Source organism: Triticum aestivum, chromosome 5A, assembly GCF_018294505.1.
Source record: "Triticum aestivum cultivar Chinese Spring chromosome 5A, IWGSC CS RefSeq v2.1, whole genome shotgun sequence".
NCBI lineage: Eukaryota > Viridiplantae > Streptophyta > Magnoliopsida > Poales > Poaceae > Triticum > Triticum aestivum.
Window position 1 is genome coordinate 697511712 of NC_057806.1, and position 15764 is coordinate 697527475.

Genomic DNA, 15764 nt, shown 5'->3' on the forward strand with positions numbered 1-15764 from the left:
GAGGAGGAGCTGCTGGACAGGAGGATGAGGAGGAGCTGCTGGACAGGAGGAAGAGGAGGAGGAGCTGCTGGACAGGAGGAAGAGGAGGAGCTGCTGGAGAGGAGGAACCGTTGGAGAGGAGGGGGAGGAGCTGCTGGAGAGGAGGAGGAACCAGATCTGCTGGAGAGGAGCCACTGAAGAGAAGGAGGGGGAGGAGTGTGTGGATTGGGGGCTGTTTCTCTCTCTCTCTTTCTCCCCTCTTACCTGTTGGCGCCAACATGATTCCAGTTTCCCGCCAAAACTCTGTTTCCCGCCTAAAACAGCTCCCCTGCCTGCCTGGCAAGCTAAGGCGTCCAAAATGGACTAAGGCAACGCCTCGGACGCCTAGGCAGACGCCTCGGACGCCTTATAGCTTAAGGCGGACGCCTTAGACACCCACCTAAGGCGAGGTGGACGCCTTGCCCTCGCAGGGCGCCCTGACGCCTAAGCGTCGCCTAGGCGACGCCTTAGGGACGCCTTGAAAACAGAGGCCCGGTGCATCTTTTTATTTACACTATAGAAATAGAGACGTTAAAATTTCATGTTGGGTTTTGAATCAGGGTCGTTAGAAAATAACCAACCAACGCCGACCATTATTAGCCTACTTATGTACTCCTCTGTTCACTATCATAAGATGTTCTAATTTTTTCTGAATCGGATGTACATAGATGCATTTTAGTGTGTTTGTTAACTCCTTTCAGTCTGTATGTGGTCCATATTGAAATATCCAAAACATCTTATAATAGTGAACAGAGGGACTATTATATATGCAGTTACTGTAATCTGTGATCACTGTTTCTGCAAAGTTTATGTGATAAAACTGTCGGTGCATAAATCAGGTCCGCAGCATGAAGAGAGCAAGAGACATTCGAGATCAACTGGAGGGACTTATGGAGAGAGTTGAGATTGAGGTCTGTTCAAATGCCAGTGACTTGGATGCTATTAAAAAGGCTATAACATCCGGTACGTATACTGATGATTCAGTTGCTTTATTTGTGCAAGTTGCCTGAGATGGATAAATCTGATAAGTGGGTACTTGTGGGTTGCAGGTTTCTTCCACCATTCTGCACGGTTGCAGAAGAATGGTTCATATAGAACTGTCAAGAACCCTCAGACGGTCTTTATCCACCCTAGTTCAGGATTAGCACAGGCATGTTGAGTTGTCGTATTTATTTTTACATCCTGGACATTCCATCATCCATAGTAGTAGTCTTGTCCAAGTTCTTTTTCTGACATTTTTTATATTTGCCTTGTATATGCAGCTACTTCCTCGTTGGGTAATATACCACGAACTAGTTCTCACGACAAAAGAGTACATGCGCCAGGTTTGCACAGTTTCTCCAGAATTAAGCAAGCTGCAAAAGAAAGGATTGATTGTCGTCTGAAATGCTATGGCCAATGCGTGCATGCAGGTGACGGAACTGAAGCCCGAATGGCTGGTGGAAATTGCTCCGCACTACTACCAACTAAAAGATGTGGACGACGGTAAGCGTGGAACTTGATGTTATTTCTTGGTTGAAGCGAAGAGCTGTAGCTTACGAAACATTTCCCCTTTTATTTGTCCGCACAGCTGGTTCAAAGAAGCTGCCCAAGGGCCAAGGACGAGCTGCATTGTAGACTGCCTGGACTCATGAAGCCAGCGTTTGGACAGATTAGATGTTGCGTAAACAGTTTAGTTTCGAATATCGGATCGGGATCCCTTTTCTACCTTCTCTTAGATTACATTATATCACTCACCAGGTCCTGTCAACATGACCCACCGTTCTTGTACAAGTTTGTGGGTGTGGGTAGAGCTGTAGACAGTTTGGCACAACCCAGCGTTGATGCCGGGACCCTCAGTCCTTCGTCATGCTGGTTATCAAACAAACATACATTGGCTACCACTATACTACAATCCAACTAAGTTTTCAATTAAAATAGTTTAAATTTGAGTTTAACTCGCACATAGAGTCTAGTTGTGCCTTTTTTTTGAACACAGAAGTTTTCATTCATTTAACAACAACGTACATATACAATCTTGCATTGCATGATGCATGAAACTGCAGCTATATCTGCATTTAGGCATGTACCTATGCCTGAATTTAAACACCTGTAGCTAAAAGATGCGTTCTGAATCTTCACTGCCAACTTGGCTTGATGATGAGCTCTAAAATTATAACTTTTATTGATATGATATATCCTGGAAGCATCAAGGGCTCTGGAGCTGCTATTTTATCAAGTTGTGGGCTGATGGACCAATGTCTAGGAGCAAGCATGATGTTTTTTGATGGAGTCAATTACTCCACCGGTGTCACAACTTGGCGCGAAAAGTTAGTTTAGTGCTAAAACTTCTGGCATACATTGAACTGGTGCCACAACTTGGCTTTGACGTGCATATACGGTGCAAACCACATTTCTATAAATAGAGTGCTGATTAGGCACGCCAACATGGCATGGGGCCGCTGTCAGTGACTGGACGGCAAAGTGGATGTCTGGCAGTTATTTTGCAAAAGAAAAAATCTTGAATTTTTTTTTGTCACAAAAAATACTATGCCACGGCTGCAAGGGTCCACGTGTCAGCTTCCCACAAATAAATGAAAAGCAGCAGCACAAGGCTAACCATCTGACCCTCAGGTTCACCTGAGATAATCTTATGATCGCTTCTTAAATAAATTATATTTAAAATATAAATAATTACATGTATATTGATTTAATATGTAAAATTTGGTATAAAAACAAAAATATGGGTTATAAGACCAAAAAATCATAGTTTATGTATGTTTTACACTATGTTTTTACATTCTTAATTTTACGTAACATAAAATATTTTTTACGATGAGTATATATATTTTCTTACATTCTTTTTTAGTATGAAATAAGATAAAATTTACGAAACGTAAAAATACGGTGCATTGATGTCAAAATTAAGGGAGTGAAGAATAACTATTCCTCACCCAGGATGACGAATAGCGTGACGCGGATCGCGCTATTACCTAGGGTGAAGAATAACACCCTAGCCGGCTAGTGCACCTGCCTGAAACCAGTCCGCGCACTTCCGTCCGTGGAGTAGCCTGACCGATGTAAGAATCTTTGCATGCGGTGTAATCTTACAACGTGGGAATGACGGGCACTAAGGCATGCACGAACCCACGCTGCATGTCCCGTAACTTTATGGCCGAGAGACTTGGTAATTAAATTACCACCATGTACTACAGGGGCTCTACTGCATGTCTTTCTTAATACTTGTGGGAACATTGATCAACTTTTTCTATGATGCGTTGAACAATTTTCTGAACGGGCTTTACTGGATATGTCTCTTTATAATTGATCATTATTTTAAAAAGAAAAGAACTTCCAGTTAATTCCCAGGCCTGTGAGAAATTTAAATCCAACGCAATCGAGAAACACATTTTACTAATTCAGTTGAGAGCAGTAGGAATTTGGCAGCCGACGCAAGAAATTTGGGAGCAGGCGTAAACAAGATTATGAGGAACGCATGGTCCACCAATTGAATGTAATGCCAGCGTAGGAATTAAGTTGTGGAATGATAGGCAGATGTATTACATTATAAGGCATGTTTTGAACTATTTTGTCACATTATTTCCATTAAACGATCCCGGAGGCCATCTGGTCAGCCTCCGTGGTGGCTGACTCACTCTGATCTCAAGATTCTACCTTACAGAGGATCAAGGACAAGTAAATAGTTGAGTTAGGATGAACGGTGGCCATATGCTCCTTTGTTTCTTCATACCCAAATGCATTTTAGGGGGGATAGTCAATAAGGCCTTTCACCATGATAAGTACCGTACAAACATTCATCTCACAATTGCAGGGACAATCATAGCCTTCACCCTCCTCTGTTTATCAGAAGAGATAAATTCCTTCCTAAAACATTAGTTATTGGAGGCAATATCTCAGAATAATCTCATACATAATCAAGATGGACATGTGATGTTTTATAAAAATGGATTATATTAACCCAGAGTTCTTTATTTTCAACGATGGCAGCACATGCTCGACCCAACACGCTTAGTCTGTTCTACACCTCGCTTTGGTCACTGCTAGTAGATTTTGATTGGAGACGCTGCTATGTGCCAAAAATGTTGAAGTCACCATTCATGATTTACAGAAAGGAACAAGGAAGACCAGTTGCTTACATGATACCCATGCTCTTACTTGAAGAACCTTAGTTTCCATTCTAAACCCTTGTGTTCAACACGACATCATGTTGTCAATATACCGAGAGAATCAGCTATATGATATTTACAAAGTAAAATTTAAGATGAAATAAAAAAGAAAACAAGTTATACACGGAAGACGCTATAGTTTTTACGTTTTCCCTCGGCATAGTTGGGACATTTAGGGACCGTGTGATAATAAAACTGAGAGAATCAACTATATGATATAAAAGTAAAATTTAGAGAAAAGTATACTTTTCGTCCCTTAACTTTTGACGAAGTCTAGATTTAGTCCCTCAACTACAAAACCGGACAACTTGCATCCTCAACTATTGAAACCGGACAAGTTTAGTCCCTAGTCTCGCTGACCCGGTATCGTTGCTGAGGTGGTTTTGACCGGTCTATCTCTCTCCTTCCTTCTTCCTTCTCACATTGGCTTACTGAAACATTTCATCAAACACCTTGCACGCATTGCCTGTGCCAACCACGACCAAACAGCGGTGGCTAGCTACTCCCGCTGCTGCTCACGTTGCTCGTGCAGGTGCACTACGCAGTGGACGGCTGCTGGCCGACGCCCTGTGCGCCGGCGTGCTGCTTCGCTTAGGCCAAAAGAAAGCCATGGTTGGGGCCAGTGCAGCTCAGTATCAACATCTCCGTCATGCTCTGCTCCATGTTGGTCGCAAACTCGCAACTCGCCAGGGAGCAGTGCAGCTCGGCATCGTCTCAGCTGCTGCGGTCCTCGCCGACGGAGCCCTCGCCGCAGAAACTGGGCGATATGGTTGTTTGGCTCGGCACGCGGCGTCCGAGGAAAATGCCCGTTGTCCACCAGTCATTGTCGCCTGATTTGATCGGGACTCCTTCATCAACCACGTCTCCATCCAGCTCGTTGCACCACACAGCTTCATGCATGGCATTGTGGCACCATGCTATGTGCACAGCTATACACCAATGCACAAATGTGGATGGCTGCTTGCACGTCCTGCGTTGGCCTGCTGGCTCACCAATCTGCGTACACCAACACCGTCCACGAGTCAGAGACGCGTACGCGACGCACCAGCCAAGCAGCATATCTACAGCGGATTCTCCTGGCTTCCTGCATGGTGGCACGCCATGTGCAGCAGGAGTACGCTCTGGCCGATGCGCGTTCGTGACGCCGTGTGCAACAGAATGATCGCTGTCGTCTACACGCCCTGACTTCACGAGCGAGCGAATTGATCGTCCGAGATCACGGGAGTTCACAAGCACGCCGGCGCGCCAGCTTGTCCGCCACCAGCCGCACCACGCCCACCACCGTCGCCTTGGAGAGGCTGTACTGGAGCTCCGCGATCCCGCCCAACATGCCCGTGGTGCTGCCTCGTCGCGCTGCTACTATGCGCCAGATGGAGATGGCGGACACGCTCTTGAGCTTCTCCTCGTCGCCGCCCCTGCACTGGGTTCCACGTGCTCCCAGGCAGTGGAGAAGAGGAAGTCGAGGACGAGCACGAGGTAGCGCCACCGCGCGCGTAGCTTGCCTGCATCCTCCGTGACCTCGTGGGACACAGTGCATGTGTTCGATGAAATACCTCAATAAGCCAATATGAGAAGGAAGAAGATAGGAGAGAGAAATACTGCCACAAGGACGAAGACCGGTCAAAACTATGCTGATACCGGGTTTGCGCAGACAATGGACTGAACTTGTCCGGTTTCAAGAGTTTGGGGTGCAAGTTGTCCGGTTTTAGAGTTGAGGGACTAAATCTAGACTTCGCGAGGAATTGAGGGACGAAAAGTATACCTGTGCACTGTAGTGCTGGGCTAGCAGGACTCCGGTGAACCGGGCTGTAGCAGACTACTATGGCTCAAGGAAGCACTAGACTACATTTCCCCATAAGAGAGGCTGCCAAGGATAAACAACTAGATTGTCAGATCCCACACATAGCAATACACGTCACACGTACGCATAACATGCAAGTATGTGCTGTACAACATGGCATCACAACATAACGCAACTCATATAGATAAAGGCTCAGAAGAGCCACATTGCATAAATACAAACAGGGGTCACATGACCCATCATTCAGAGCATACAAGCAACGGAAGCATTACATGTCTGAGTACAGACAACTACAAAAGAAAAAGGCCGAGAAGCCTGACTATCTACAAGTTCCTCCAAGGTACAAGATCGTAGCTGAGGTAACAAGCTACTTGTCGAAGTCCAAGCGGTACTACTAGTGAGACAGATGTCTCACCTGCAAAACATAAATAAAGCAAACGTGAGTACAAAGGTACTCAGCAAGACTTACATCAGATCCTATCATATATGCATTTGTATCAAGAAGCTAATGTGGGGTTTAGTTGCAGCAAGCCAGCTTTGACTCAGTGGCTATCCTGTTCTACGACAACGAGAAACTTCTTTGAGATGAGGCAGCGCACACGAGTTCACTAATCACCACATCAATACACTATTATGGATTCATTCTCGTCTCCTTACGAGAAGGCCATCCATAGCACTCATACTTGTCTTGAGCATTTTAGAGTATCCACTTTAAGTTGTCTATGTACCACGTAAGCATCCAAGAAGTCCATAACCGAGGACACGGCTATTCGAATAGATCATGTTAACCCTGCAGGGGTGTACTTCTTCACACACGCTCTCACCACTTATCACCATGTACACGTCATGTATCTCGGCAACCTTCAAGCGGAAGCCTGGCGAGGGTGTCGGCCACGACCTGACTAACCACGCAAGACTCTAATCCAGGTTTATCGCCTATTTGGGTTCCATCCGCAAGGAGATCCGACCGGGGTGTCGCTCACAGCCCCAAACGATGTGAGCAGGGTTCCCAAGCCCACCATCCGGGTGCCACTTGCTACACCGTGCCACCTGTGCCTAGTCTGTTCCGAGCCCACCCTGCCGGGTGCCACTCGGTAGAAAAATAGAACTACCTACAACACCAGAAACTATTTGCAACTCCTGGACAGAGATCAAGTTGGCTAATAAGTCGAGAGGGGTCGAGTTACCGGAACCCAACGTGTGGTAGTAGCTAGTCCTTGGACAACATACACAGAACTCAGTTCTTAGGGACGGTACCAGTGAGACAACCCACCATGTACTCCTACATGGCCTCTCACCGCTACCTTTACCAAATCGTGTTCACACGCTTAACTCTCAACATCAGAACATAGCACTATACTCTAATTCATTCCCAATGAATCAGACCTGACATACTCTAAGCAATAGCAGGCATGGCATGGCAAGAACACAACATGGCTCAAGCAACTCCTACACATGCTAGTGGGTTTTAACTATTTGCTGTGGCAATGACAGGTCATGCAGAGGAATGGGTTCAACTACCGCAGCATAAAGTAGCAGTTGAATCGTTGTTGTCCTAATGCAATAAATGAGAACAGGAGCGAGAGAGTAGGATTGTATCGCAATGACCAAGGGGGGTTGCTTGCCTAGTAGATCAACAGGGGGGCACTGCTCCTCAGACAGGTACTCTCGAACACTCTCCGGAGCAGGACCTATCGAGAAGGAACAGTGTCGGAAATCAAAACACAAGCATATGCAACATTATGATGCATGAACATGGTAATGATGTTATGATTGCAATAATGCATCTAGCAACCATTTAAATGAAGTCCATATGGACCAAGGGTTCATATGCACTCCATATTTAGCATTTAAAATGCCATTATCATGTTTTCACTTATACAGTGGTATAAGTTGGTTGAACATGCATGAAAGTGGTACAGATGGATAGATTGAATTTTTCTGATAATTTTTCATATATAAATTATTTCAATCTGAGCTATGGTTGAATTTCTATGAATTTTTGAAGTTTTGAATATATTCTGGAATTTCCTGATTAATTTAAACCAGGAAATGAAATATTGTGTCAGCATTGCGTCATGCCTGCATCAGCAGGTCAACGGAGCTGACCAGGTCAAACCTGATGTGTGGGGTCCACACGTCAGTGACTTAGTTAGTTAACAGAGGAGTTATTCCTAATCTAATTTAGATTAGTGGATCTGGGGCCCACTGTCAGTGTCAGGGGGTTAGCAAAAATGGTGATTAGCCTTAAGCTAATCACCTGGCAGGTCGGGCCCGCACGTTAGGCCAGCGAGGTCGTCACCGGCGACCTCTGGACGCGGCGGCGTCCACGCTGCAGGGCATGGGGGCGGCGGCTGGGAGCACCGGGGCGTAGCCCGTGCTCTCGCACATCCAGTGGGGTAGGTAGGAGGAGGAGGGGTGGCCGGAGCTCGCCGGAGCGAGGCTCGCGACGGAGTCGAGCTACGGGGCACGGCAGGGGCTGCGGAGGGCCTCTACGGCGTCCTGGCGTCACCAGGAGCAAGGTGACGCGCGCGGGAGCGGCTGGCTCGGCCTCTGGCCACGGCGGCGCCATGGCCGGCGGCACGGAGCACGGGTTCGGGCGAGTGCGTGGCGTCGTTGGGTGCCTCCAGCGGCGAGCGGGGAAGCAGGAGGTGGCCGGCTGTGCTCGCGCGCGACGAGCACGCGCTCGGCGTCCTTCTGGCGCGGTGGAGACGATGACTGGCAGCACCAGTCAACTGGGTCGGCCTGTTGGGCCACTGGGCTGCCAAGCTGCAGGTAAGGTCCAGGTAGGCTTTTTCCTTTATTTGTTTTCTTTTCTATTTTTCTGACATTTGTTTTGATTTGATAAAAATACCAAATCATTTTATTTAATTCTGACAATTTTTTCAGGGGCCTTAGGGATTATTCCAAAACCCCTCACCAAAATTCAGAATTATTGGACAATATTTCATATATATAAAAATATTTATCCAACGCAAATAATTACTGGATTAACTCAAAAAGTCCAAAATAAAATTTTATGAGTTCCTAAAAATATTGGTTTGATTTTTATCTCTGTCCAATATTTTCAGAGAGCAACATGAGCATTTTCTTGGACCCTTTTGGAGCAATTTTTACTTGGGTCATTTTCAGAAATGATTCTAAGGGTTTCACAAATCCCCATTTCAAATTTAAATGGAATTTAAACATGATGCAAACATGAAGGCTAGCCTAGGTCATACCAGAACTATGGATGTGACAACTCGCCCCCACTCGGAAGGATCTCGTCCCGAGATTCAGGAGTTGGCGGAAAGAAAGTGGGGTACTCAAGTCGAAGACGATCTTCTCGCTCCCAAGTAGCTTCTCTCTCGGAATGATGAGACCACTGAACCTTGAAAAACTTGATGTTATGACGTCGAGTGACACGCTCTGCTTGATCCAGAATGCGGACAGGGTACTCTCGATAAGTGAGGTTATCTTGGAGATCAAGCGTTTCGTTGTCCACTCCGCGGATGGGATCCGAGAAGCAATGCCTGAGTTGAGAGACGTGGAAAACATCATGAACTCGAGAAAGATGTGGGGGTAGTTCCAATTGGTAGGCAACCTCTCCTCGTTTAGCGAGAATGAGAAAGGGACCAATGTAACGCGGAGCCAACTTGCCCTTGATACCGAATCAATGGTTACCCTTCAAAGGGGTAACCCGAAGGTAAGCTTTGTCGCCAACTTCATAAGCCACTTCCTTATGACTACGGTCATACTGGCTCTTTTGACGAGATTGGGCTATTTTCAAATTCTCACGAATGATGCGAACTTGCTCTTCTTCCTCCTGGATCATATCCGGTCCAAAGAATTGTCTTTCACCGGTTTCTGACCAGTTCAAAGGTGTTCGACATCTTCGTCCATGCAGAACCTCAAAAGGAGCTTTCTTGAGGCTGGATTGGTAGCTATTGTTATAAGCAAACTCGGTGAAGGGAAGACACTTCTCCCAACCCATACCGAATGAGATAACACAAGCTCTAAGCATGTCCTCGAGAATTTGGTTGACCCTTTCCACCTGACCACTTGATTAAGGGTGGAAAGCGGTACCGAAGGAAAGATGGGTGCCCATGGCAGTTTGGAAACTCTCCCAGAAATGAGAAGTGAAAAGACTACCACGGTCTGAATTGATCTCTAGTGGAACACCATGAAGTGACACTATTCGAGAAATATATAAGTCAGCGAGCTGACTAGCAGTGATACTCTCTCGAACAGGTAGGAAGTGAGCCACTTTGGAAAGACGATCAATGACTACGAAGATAGCATTATTCCCTTTTTTGGTCCTGGGAAAACCGGTGATGAAGTCCATACCAACTTTATCCCATTTCCATTCAGGAATAGCTAAAGGCTGAAGGGTGCCAGCAGGTCTCTGATGCTCTGCCTTCACACGACGACAAACGTCACAGTTAGCAATAAACTAAGCGATTTATCTCTTCATCCTAGTCCACCAGAACCTCTGGCGTAGGTCCTGATACATCTTAGTACTACCGGGATGAATCGTGAGAGGAGATTCATGCACCTCCTTAAGGATTAATTTCCGAAGATGCTGCTTCTTGGGGACCACCAGGCGATTCCCGAAGAAAACAACACCCCGATCATCTATAGAGAAATTACCAGCAATGCCCTTGGCAATGTTTCTCTTGATCCGGGTAATCCCCGTATCATGCTTCTGGGCTTCTATGAAATGATCCACAAGAGTAGGTTTCGCCACCAAGGTAGAAAGGAACCCGTGAGGAGCAATGTGAAGGTTAAGCTTACATAATTCCTCATGGAGAAGTGGTTGGCCCTGCTGCAACATGAGATTGTTGCAATAGGACTTACGACTTAGCACATCAGCCATGACAGTCCCCTTGCCTGGGGTGTAGGTAATCCCTAAGTCGTAATCTGAGATCAACTCCAACCAACGTCTTTGCCTAAGGTTCAAATCTCGTTGGGTGAAGATATACTTGAGACTCTGGTGGTCGGTGTAAATCTCGCAACGTTTACCAAGAAGGTAATGTCGCCATGTCTTAAGTGCATAGACTACGGCTGCAAGCTCTAGATCATGTGTAGGATAATTCTCCTCATGTGGATGCAACTGTCGAGATGCATAGGCAATCACATGGCGATCTTGCATAAGAATGCAACCTAGTCCCTGTCGTGAGGCGTCGCACTAGATAACAAAGTCCTTAGTGAAATCCGGTGGCACAATTATGGGAGCAGAAGTCAGGCGTCTTTTCAGTTCCTGAAAACTGTGCTCACACTGTGGGGACCACTCAAACTTTTTATCTTTCTTGAGAAGTTCCGTGAGAGGTTTGACCACTTTGGAGAAGTTCTCAATGAAGCGGCGACAATAACTGGCTAGGTCAAGGAAACTCCTAACTTTCTTAACTGTTTCAGGCGGAGTCCAATCAAGAATGACCTGAACTCTCTCGGGATTGACGGCAATGCCCTTACCAGATATCACGTGGCCTAGGTAGGTCACTTATGGCAACCAAAATTCGCACTTGGAGAACTTGGCATAAAGGCGGTGCTCTCTGAGTTTTTCTAGCACAAGTCTAAGATGTTCGGCATGCTCTTCCTCATTCTTCGAGTAAATAAGGATATCATCGAGGTAAACCACGACGAACTTATCTAAGTACTCCATGAAGATCGAGTTCATCAAGCGGGAGAATGTAGCTCGAGCATTGGTTAGACCGAAGGACATGACGGTGTACTCATACTAGCCATAACGAGTGACAAAAGCCGTCTTAGGAATGTCCCCATTTCTGATCTTGATTTGGTGGTAGCCTAACCTCAAATCCATCTTTGAAAAGACTGAGGATCCAGCGAGCTGATCATACAAATCGTTGATCCTGGGGAGCGGATACTTGTTCTTTATCGTGACCAAATTAACGGGACGATAATCTACAACCATCCGGTCCGTACCATCCTTCTTCTTGACGAAGAGGATGGGGCAAGCCCAGGGAGAAGAACTAGGACGGGTGAAACCCTTTTGCAAGGATTCATCGAGTTGTTTCTTAAGCTCAGCTAGTTCTAAGGGTGCCATCTTGTAAGGTCTCCTAGAGATTGGAGCGGTTCCTGGAATAAGATCTATGACAAATTCTACATCTCTGTCAGGTGGAATGCCTGGCAGTTCCTCTGGAAAGACATCCGGAAAGTCATGGACTACCGGGATATCTTCAAGGTCTGGAAGAGGGTTGGCATTAAGAGAATAGAGCTGACGCTTTGCAACTCTGGTGGAGACAGCGACTATCTTGCCAGATGGATGTGTGAGCTGAACAGACCTGGTGTAACAATCAATCTTGGCATAATGAGCTTTCATCCAGTCCATACCCAAGATGATGTTAATATCTGTAGACTTGAGGGCTATAAGTGATGCAAGGAATACAAGTCTGTCGACAAGGATTTCATTACCATGGCTTACACTAGAAGTTTGCTATTTGGATCCTGGAGTTTGAATTACTAGTGGAGAGGGCATATCACAAAATGAGATGTTGTGCAAGTTAGCATAGCTTTCGGAAATGAAGGAGTGAGATGCTCCGGTATCAAATAAAACCGATGCTGGATGGCAATTGACAAGGAGTGTACCAAGAACGACATCCGGATCATCATGAGCGTCTTTAGCTGAGACGTGATGCACACATCCACGTTCAGTGGGAGCTGACTTGACACTAATCATCTTGCGTGATGGCTTACCACGGCAACAGACTTCTCAGGCTGGGGTGGAGCATAGTTGGTTTGAGAGCAGTCACATGCATAGTGTCCTGGCTCTCCGCATGTGAAACAAGTCCCTAAAGTAGGACGTGGACCCGCTTTGACAAGCGGTCTACCAATAGGCCTGGGTGGAGCATACTGCTGACCTGGGTGAGGTGCCACACAAGATGGCCTTGGTGTATAACCGGGTGGAAGAGCGGAGTTCGAAACCCAAATCCGGCGCTTCTGCAAAGTAGAACCGGAAGAAGAACCCAAATCACGGGTGTGCTTACGAGACTCCTCGTATGTGAGTTGAGCTGTCTCTGCATTAATGGCCTTGTTCACAAGAGCCTGGAAGGTATTGCAATGATGCAAGTGGAGATCACGACGCAACTTGGGATTGAGACCCTTCCGGAACCTAGCCTACTTCTTGGCGTCTGTGGACACTTCTTCTGTAGCATAGCGGGCAAGGTTCTCAAATTCTCTACTATAAGCATCAACAGCCATCTTACTCTGGGTGAAACTACAAAACTCTTCTCTCTTGCGGTCGATGAGAGCCAGAGGGATGTGATGCTCACGAAAAGCCTCAGTGAAATCTCTCCAGGTGGTTTTCTGGCCAGCTGGAAGCATACCCTCATAGTTCTGCCACCAAATACTAGCAGGACCTTCCAGATGATAAGCAGCATAGGTGACCTTGTTACTTTCAGCTACATTTGCTGAACACAGCTTGTGTGTGATACTACGGAGCCAGTCATCTGCATTGAGTGGTTCAATGGAATGATGGAAGGTAGGTGGTTTCAGACCAATGAAATCATAGATGGACGCTGACTCTTTGTGCTGATGGGAGGTGTTCTTCTTAATACGTGCTAACAAGCGGTTAGACTCTCGCTTGTTCTTCTCCATCTCTAACATGAACTCTGCCAAGGAAGGCTGGTCGGGTGGATCCTCATCCCTACCATCTCCGTGGTTCCGGCTATAAGCAACAGAACTTCGGTTAACTGACGACATCCTGAAGAACCAACCAAGGAAACAAGGATGGATTCGACATCATATAAGGATGTAGATTATAGTACGAGAAAAATACTATCTCTTGAACTCCTAGGAAAATTCCGGCAGCATAACGGCTGTAAAATGCTCGAAATGAGACATCCTGCAAATGATGGGGTAGCACCAAACTCAACATCATTACTCAAGGTTCTGAGATATTACTAAACAGGCTACACCGGAGGTACTCAAACTGGGATATGACTCAGATCAACCAAACCTTAGAGACTACAGAGTAGCAACACGTGATCCTGATAGACGGAAGAGAAAGCCTAGTTCCTTAACCCCGTAGGAAAGATAGGATGGCTCAGATCAGAAGGCCTGAGGCATAAGGAGTAAAAAGAGCCTTATGTTCCCTTCCACAATCAATTCCCCTATATAGCTAAAGAATTTCTAGACTCAATTTCGACCAGGTTGGCTTGGTAATCCTACAGGCAGTCAGGCTCTAATACCAAAGCTGTCGGGACCCCGATTCTAAGTCACACCGATCTAGCATGTAACACCTCATATCACTTTGCGGCCTCACGTACGGTATCCCCACGGGTGTCGCCTTACCATGGCCCGGGACCGTTTGCGCCTTTTGGCTCATGTATATGATAGTGTCGCTAGCATCCATATGACAGAGAACCCGGGCCGACATGGCTAGTCGTGAACTCAAAGCGGCATAGACCTATGGAAACAGGCATACATGAATCACATCGAGCAAGTCGGTCAACAACATATGAATCCGGGCTGTAGCACTGGGCTAACAGGACTACGGAAGTCACCGCGTGACATTTCCCCGAAGGGACAGACATAGGTATGAAGTGGAACACATGCCGGCCAGTCAAGTGTTCTGAGCAGTAGTGCTGGGCTAGCAGGACTCCGGTGAACCGGGCTGTAGCGGACTACTATGGCTCAAGGAAGCACTAGACTACATTTCCCCATAAGAGAGGCTGCCAAGGATAAACAACTAGATTGTCGGATCCCACACATAGCAATACACGTCACACGTACGCATAACATGCAAGTATGTGCTGTACAACATGGCATCACAACATAACGCAACTCATATAGATAAAGGCTCAGAAGAGCCACATTGCATTAATACAAACATGGGTCACATGACCCATCATTCGGAGCATACAAGCAATGGAAGCATTACATATCTGAGTACAGACAAATACAAAAGAAAAAGGCCGAGAAGCCTGACTATCTACAAGTCCCTCCAAGGTACAAGATCGTAGCTGAGGTAACAAGCTACTCGTCGAAGTCCAAGCGGTACTACTAGTGAGACAGATGTCTCACCTGCAAAACATAAATAAAGCAAACGTGAGTACAAAGGTACTCAGCAAGACTTACATCAGATCCTATCATACATGCATTTGTATCCAGAAGGTAATGTGGGGTTTAGTTGCAGCAAGCCAGCTTTGACTAAGTGGCTATCCTGTTCTACGACAACGAGAAACTTCTTTGAGATGAGGCAGCGCACACGAGTCCACTAATCACCACATCAATACACTACTAGGGATTCATCCTCGTCTCCTTACGAGAAGGCCATCCATAGCACTCACACTTGTCTTGAGCATTTTAGAGTATCCACTTTAAGTTGTCTATGTACCACGTAAGCATCCAAGAAGTCCATAACCGAGGACACGACTATTCGAATAGATCATGTTAACCCTGCAGGGTTGTACTTCTTCACACACGCTCTCACCACTTATCACCATGTACACGTCATGTATCTCGGCAACCTTCAAGAGGAAGCCTGGCGAGGGTGTCGGCCACGACCTGACTAACCACGCAAGACTCTAATCCAGGTTTATCGCCTATTTGGGTTCCATCCGCAAGGAGATCCGGGCGGGGTGTCGCTCACGGCCCCAAACGATGTGAGCAGGGTTCCCAAGCCCACCATCCGGGTGCCACTTGGTACACCGTGCCACCTGTGCCTAGTCTGTTCCGAGCCCACCCTGCCGGGTGCCACTCGGTAGAAAAATAGCACTACCTACAACACCAGAAACTATTTGCAACTCCTGGACAGAGATCAAGTTGGCTAATAAGTCGAG

The 15764-nt window shown here is 46.6% G+C and overlaps 2 protein-coding genes across 2 annotated transcripts in view; both read left to right on the forward strand.

The window, feature by feature from the left end:
* Nucleotides 1–1902, forward strand: part of LOC123106094 (pre-mRNA-splicing factor ATP-dependent RNA helicase DEAH1) — a gene marked incomplete in the record, with an annotated part of 32351 nt that extends 30449 nt beyond the window's left edge. Inside the window, 1 exon segment of the mRNA XM_044528303.1 lies at nucleotides 1761–1902.
* LOC123106095 (pre-mRNA-splicing factor ATP-dependent RNA helicase DEAH1-like) lies at nucleotides 79–1902 on the forward strand. Its single transcript, XM_044528304.1, has 5 exons — nucleotides 79–981; nucleotides 1068–1168; nucleotides 1281–1343; nucleotides 1431–1503; nucleotides 1589–1902. Exons 1-5 carry the CDS (start codon nucleotides 867–869, stop codon nucleotides 1633–1635), a joined length of 399 nt encoding a protein of 132 aa, XP_044384239.1. The 5' UTR covers nucleotides 79–866; the 3' UTR covers nucleotides 1636–1902.
* Nucleotides 1903–15764: the final 13862 nt, after the last annotated feature.

Coding starts and splice junctions, on each gene's coding strand:
- LOC123106095 (XM_044528304.1), top strand. CDS start 867: ATGAAGAGAGCAAGAGACATTCGAGATCAACTGGAGGGACTTATGGAG. Junction 1,169..1,280: donor CTAGTTCAGGATTAGCACAG/GCATGTTGAGTT, acceptor TTGTATATGCAG/CTACTTCCTCGTTGGGTAAT. Junction 1,344..1,430: donor CAAAAGAGTACATGCGCCAG/GTTTGCACAGTT, acceptor GCGTGCATGCAG/GTGACGGAACTGAAGCCCGA.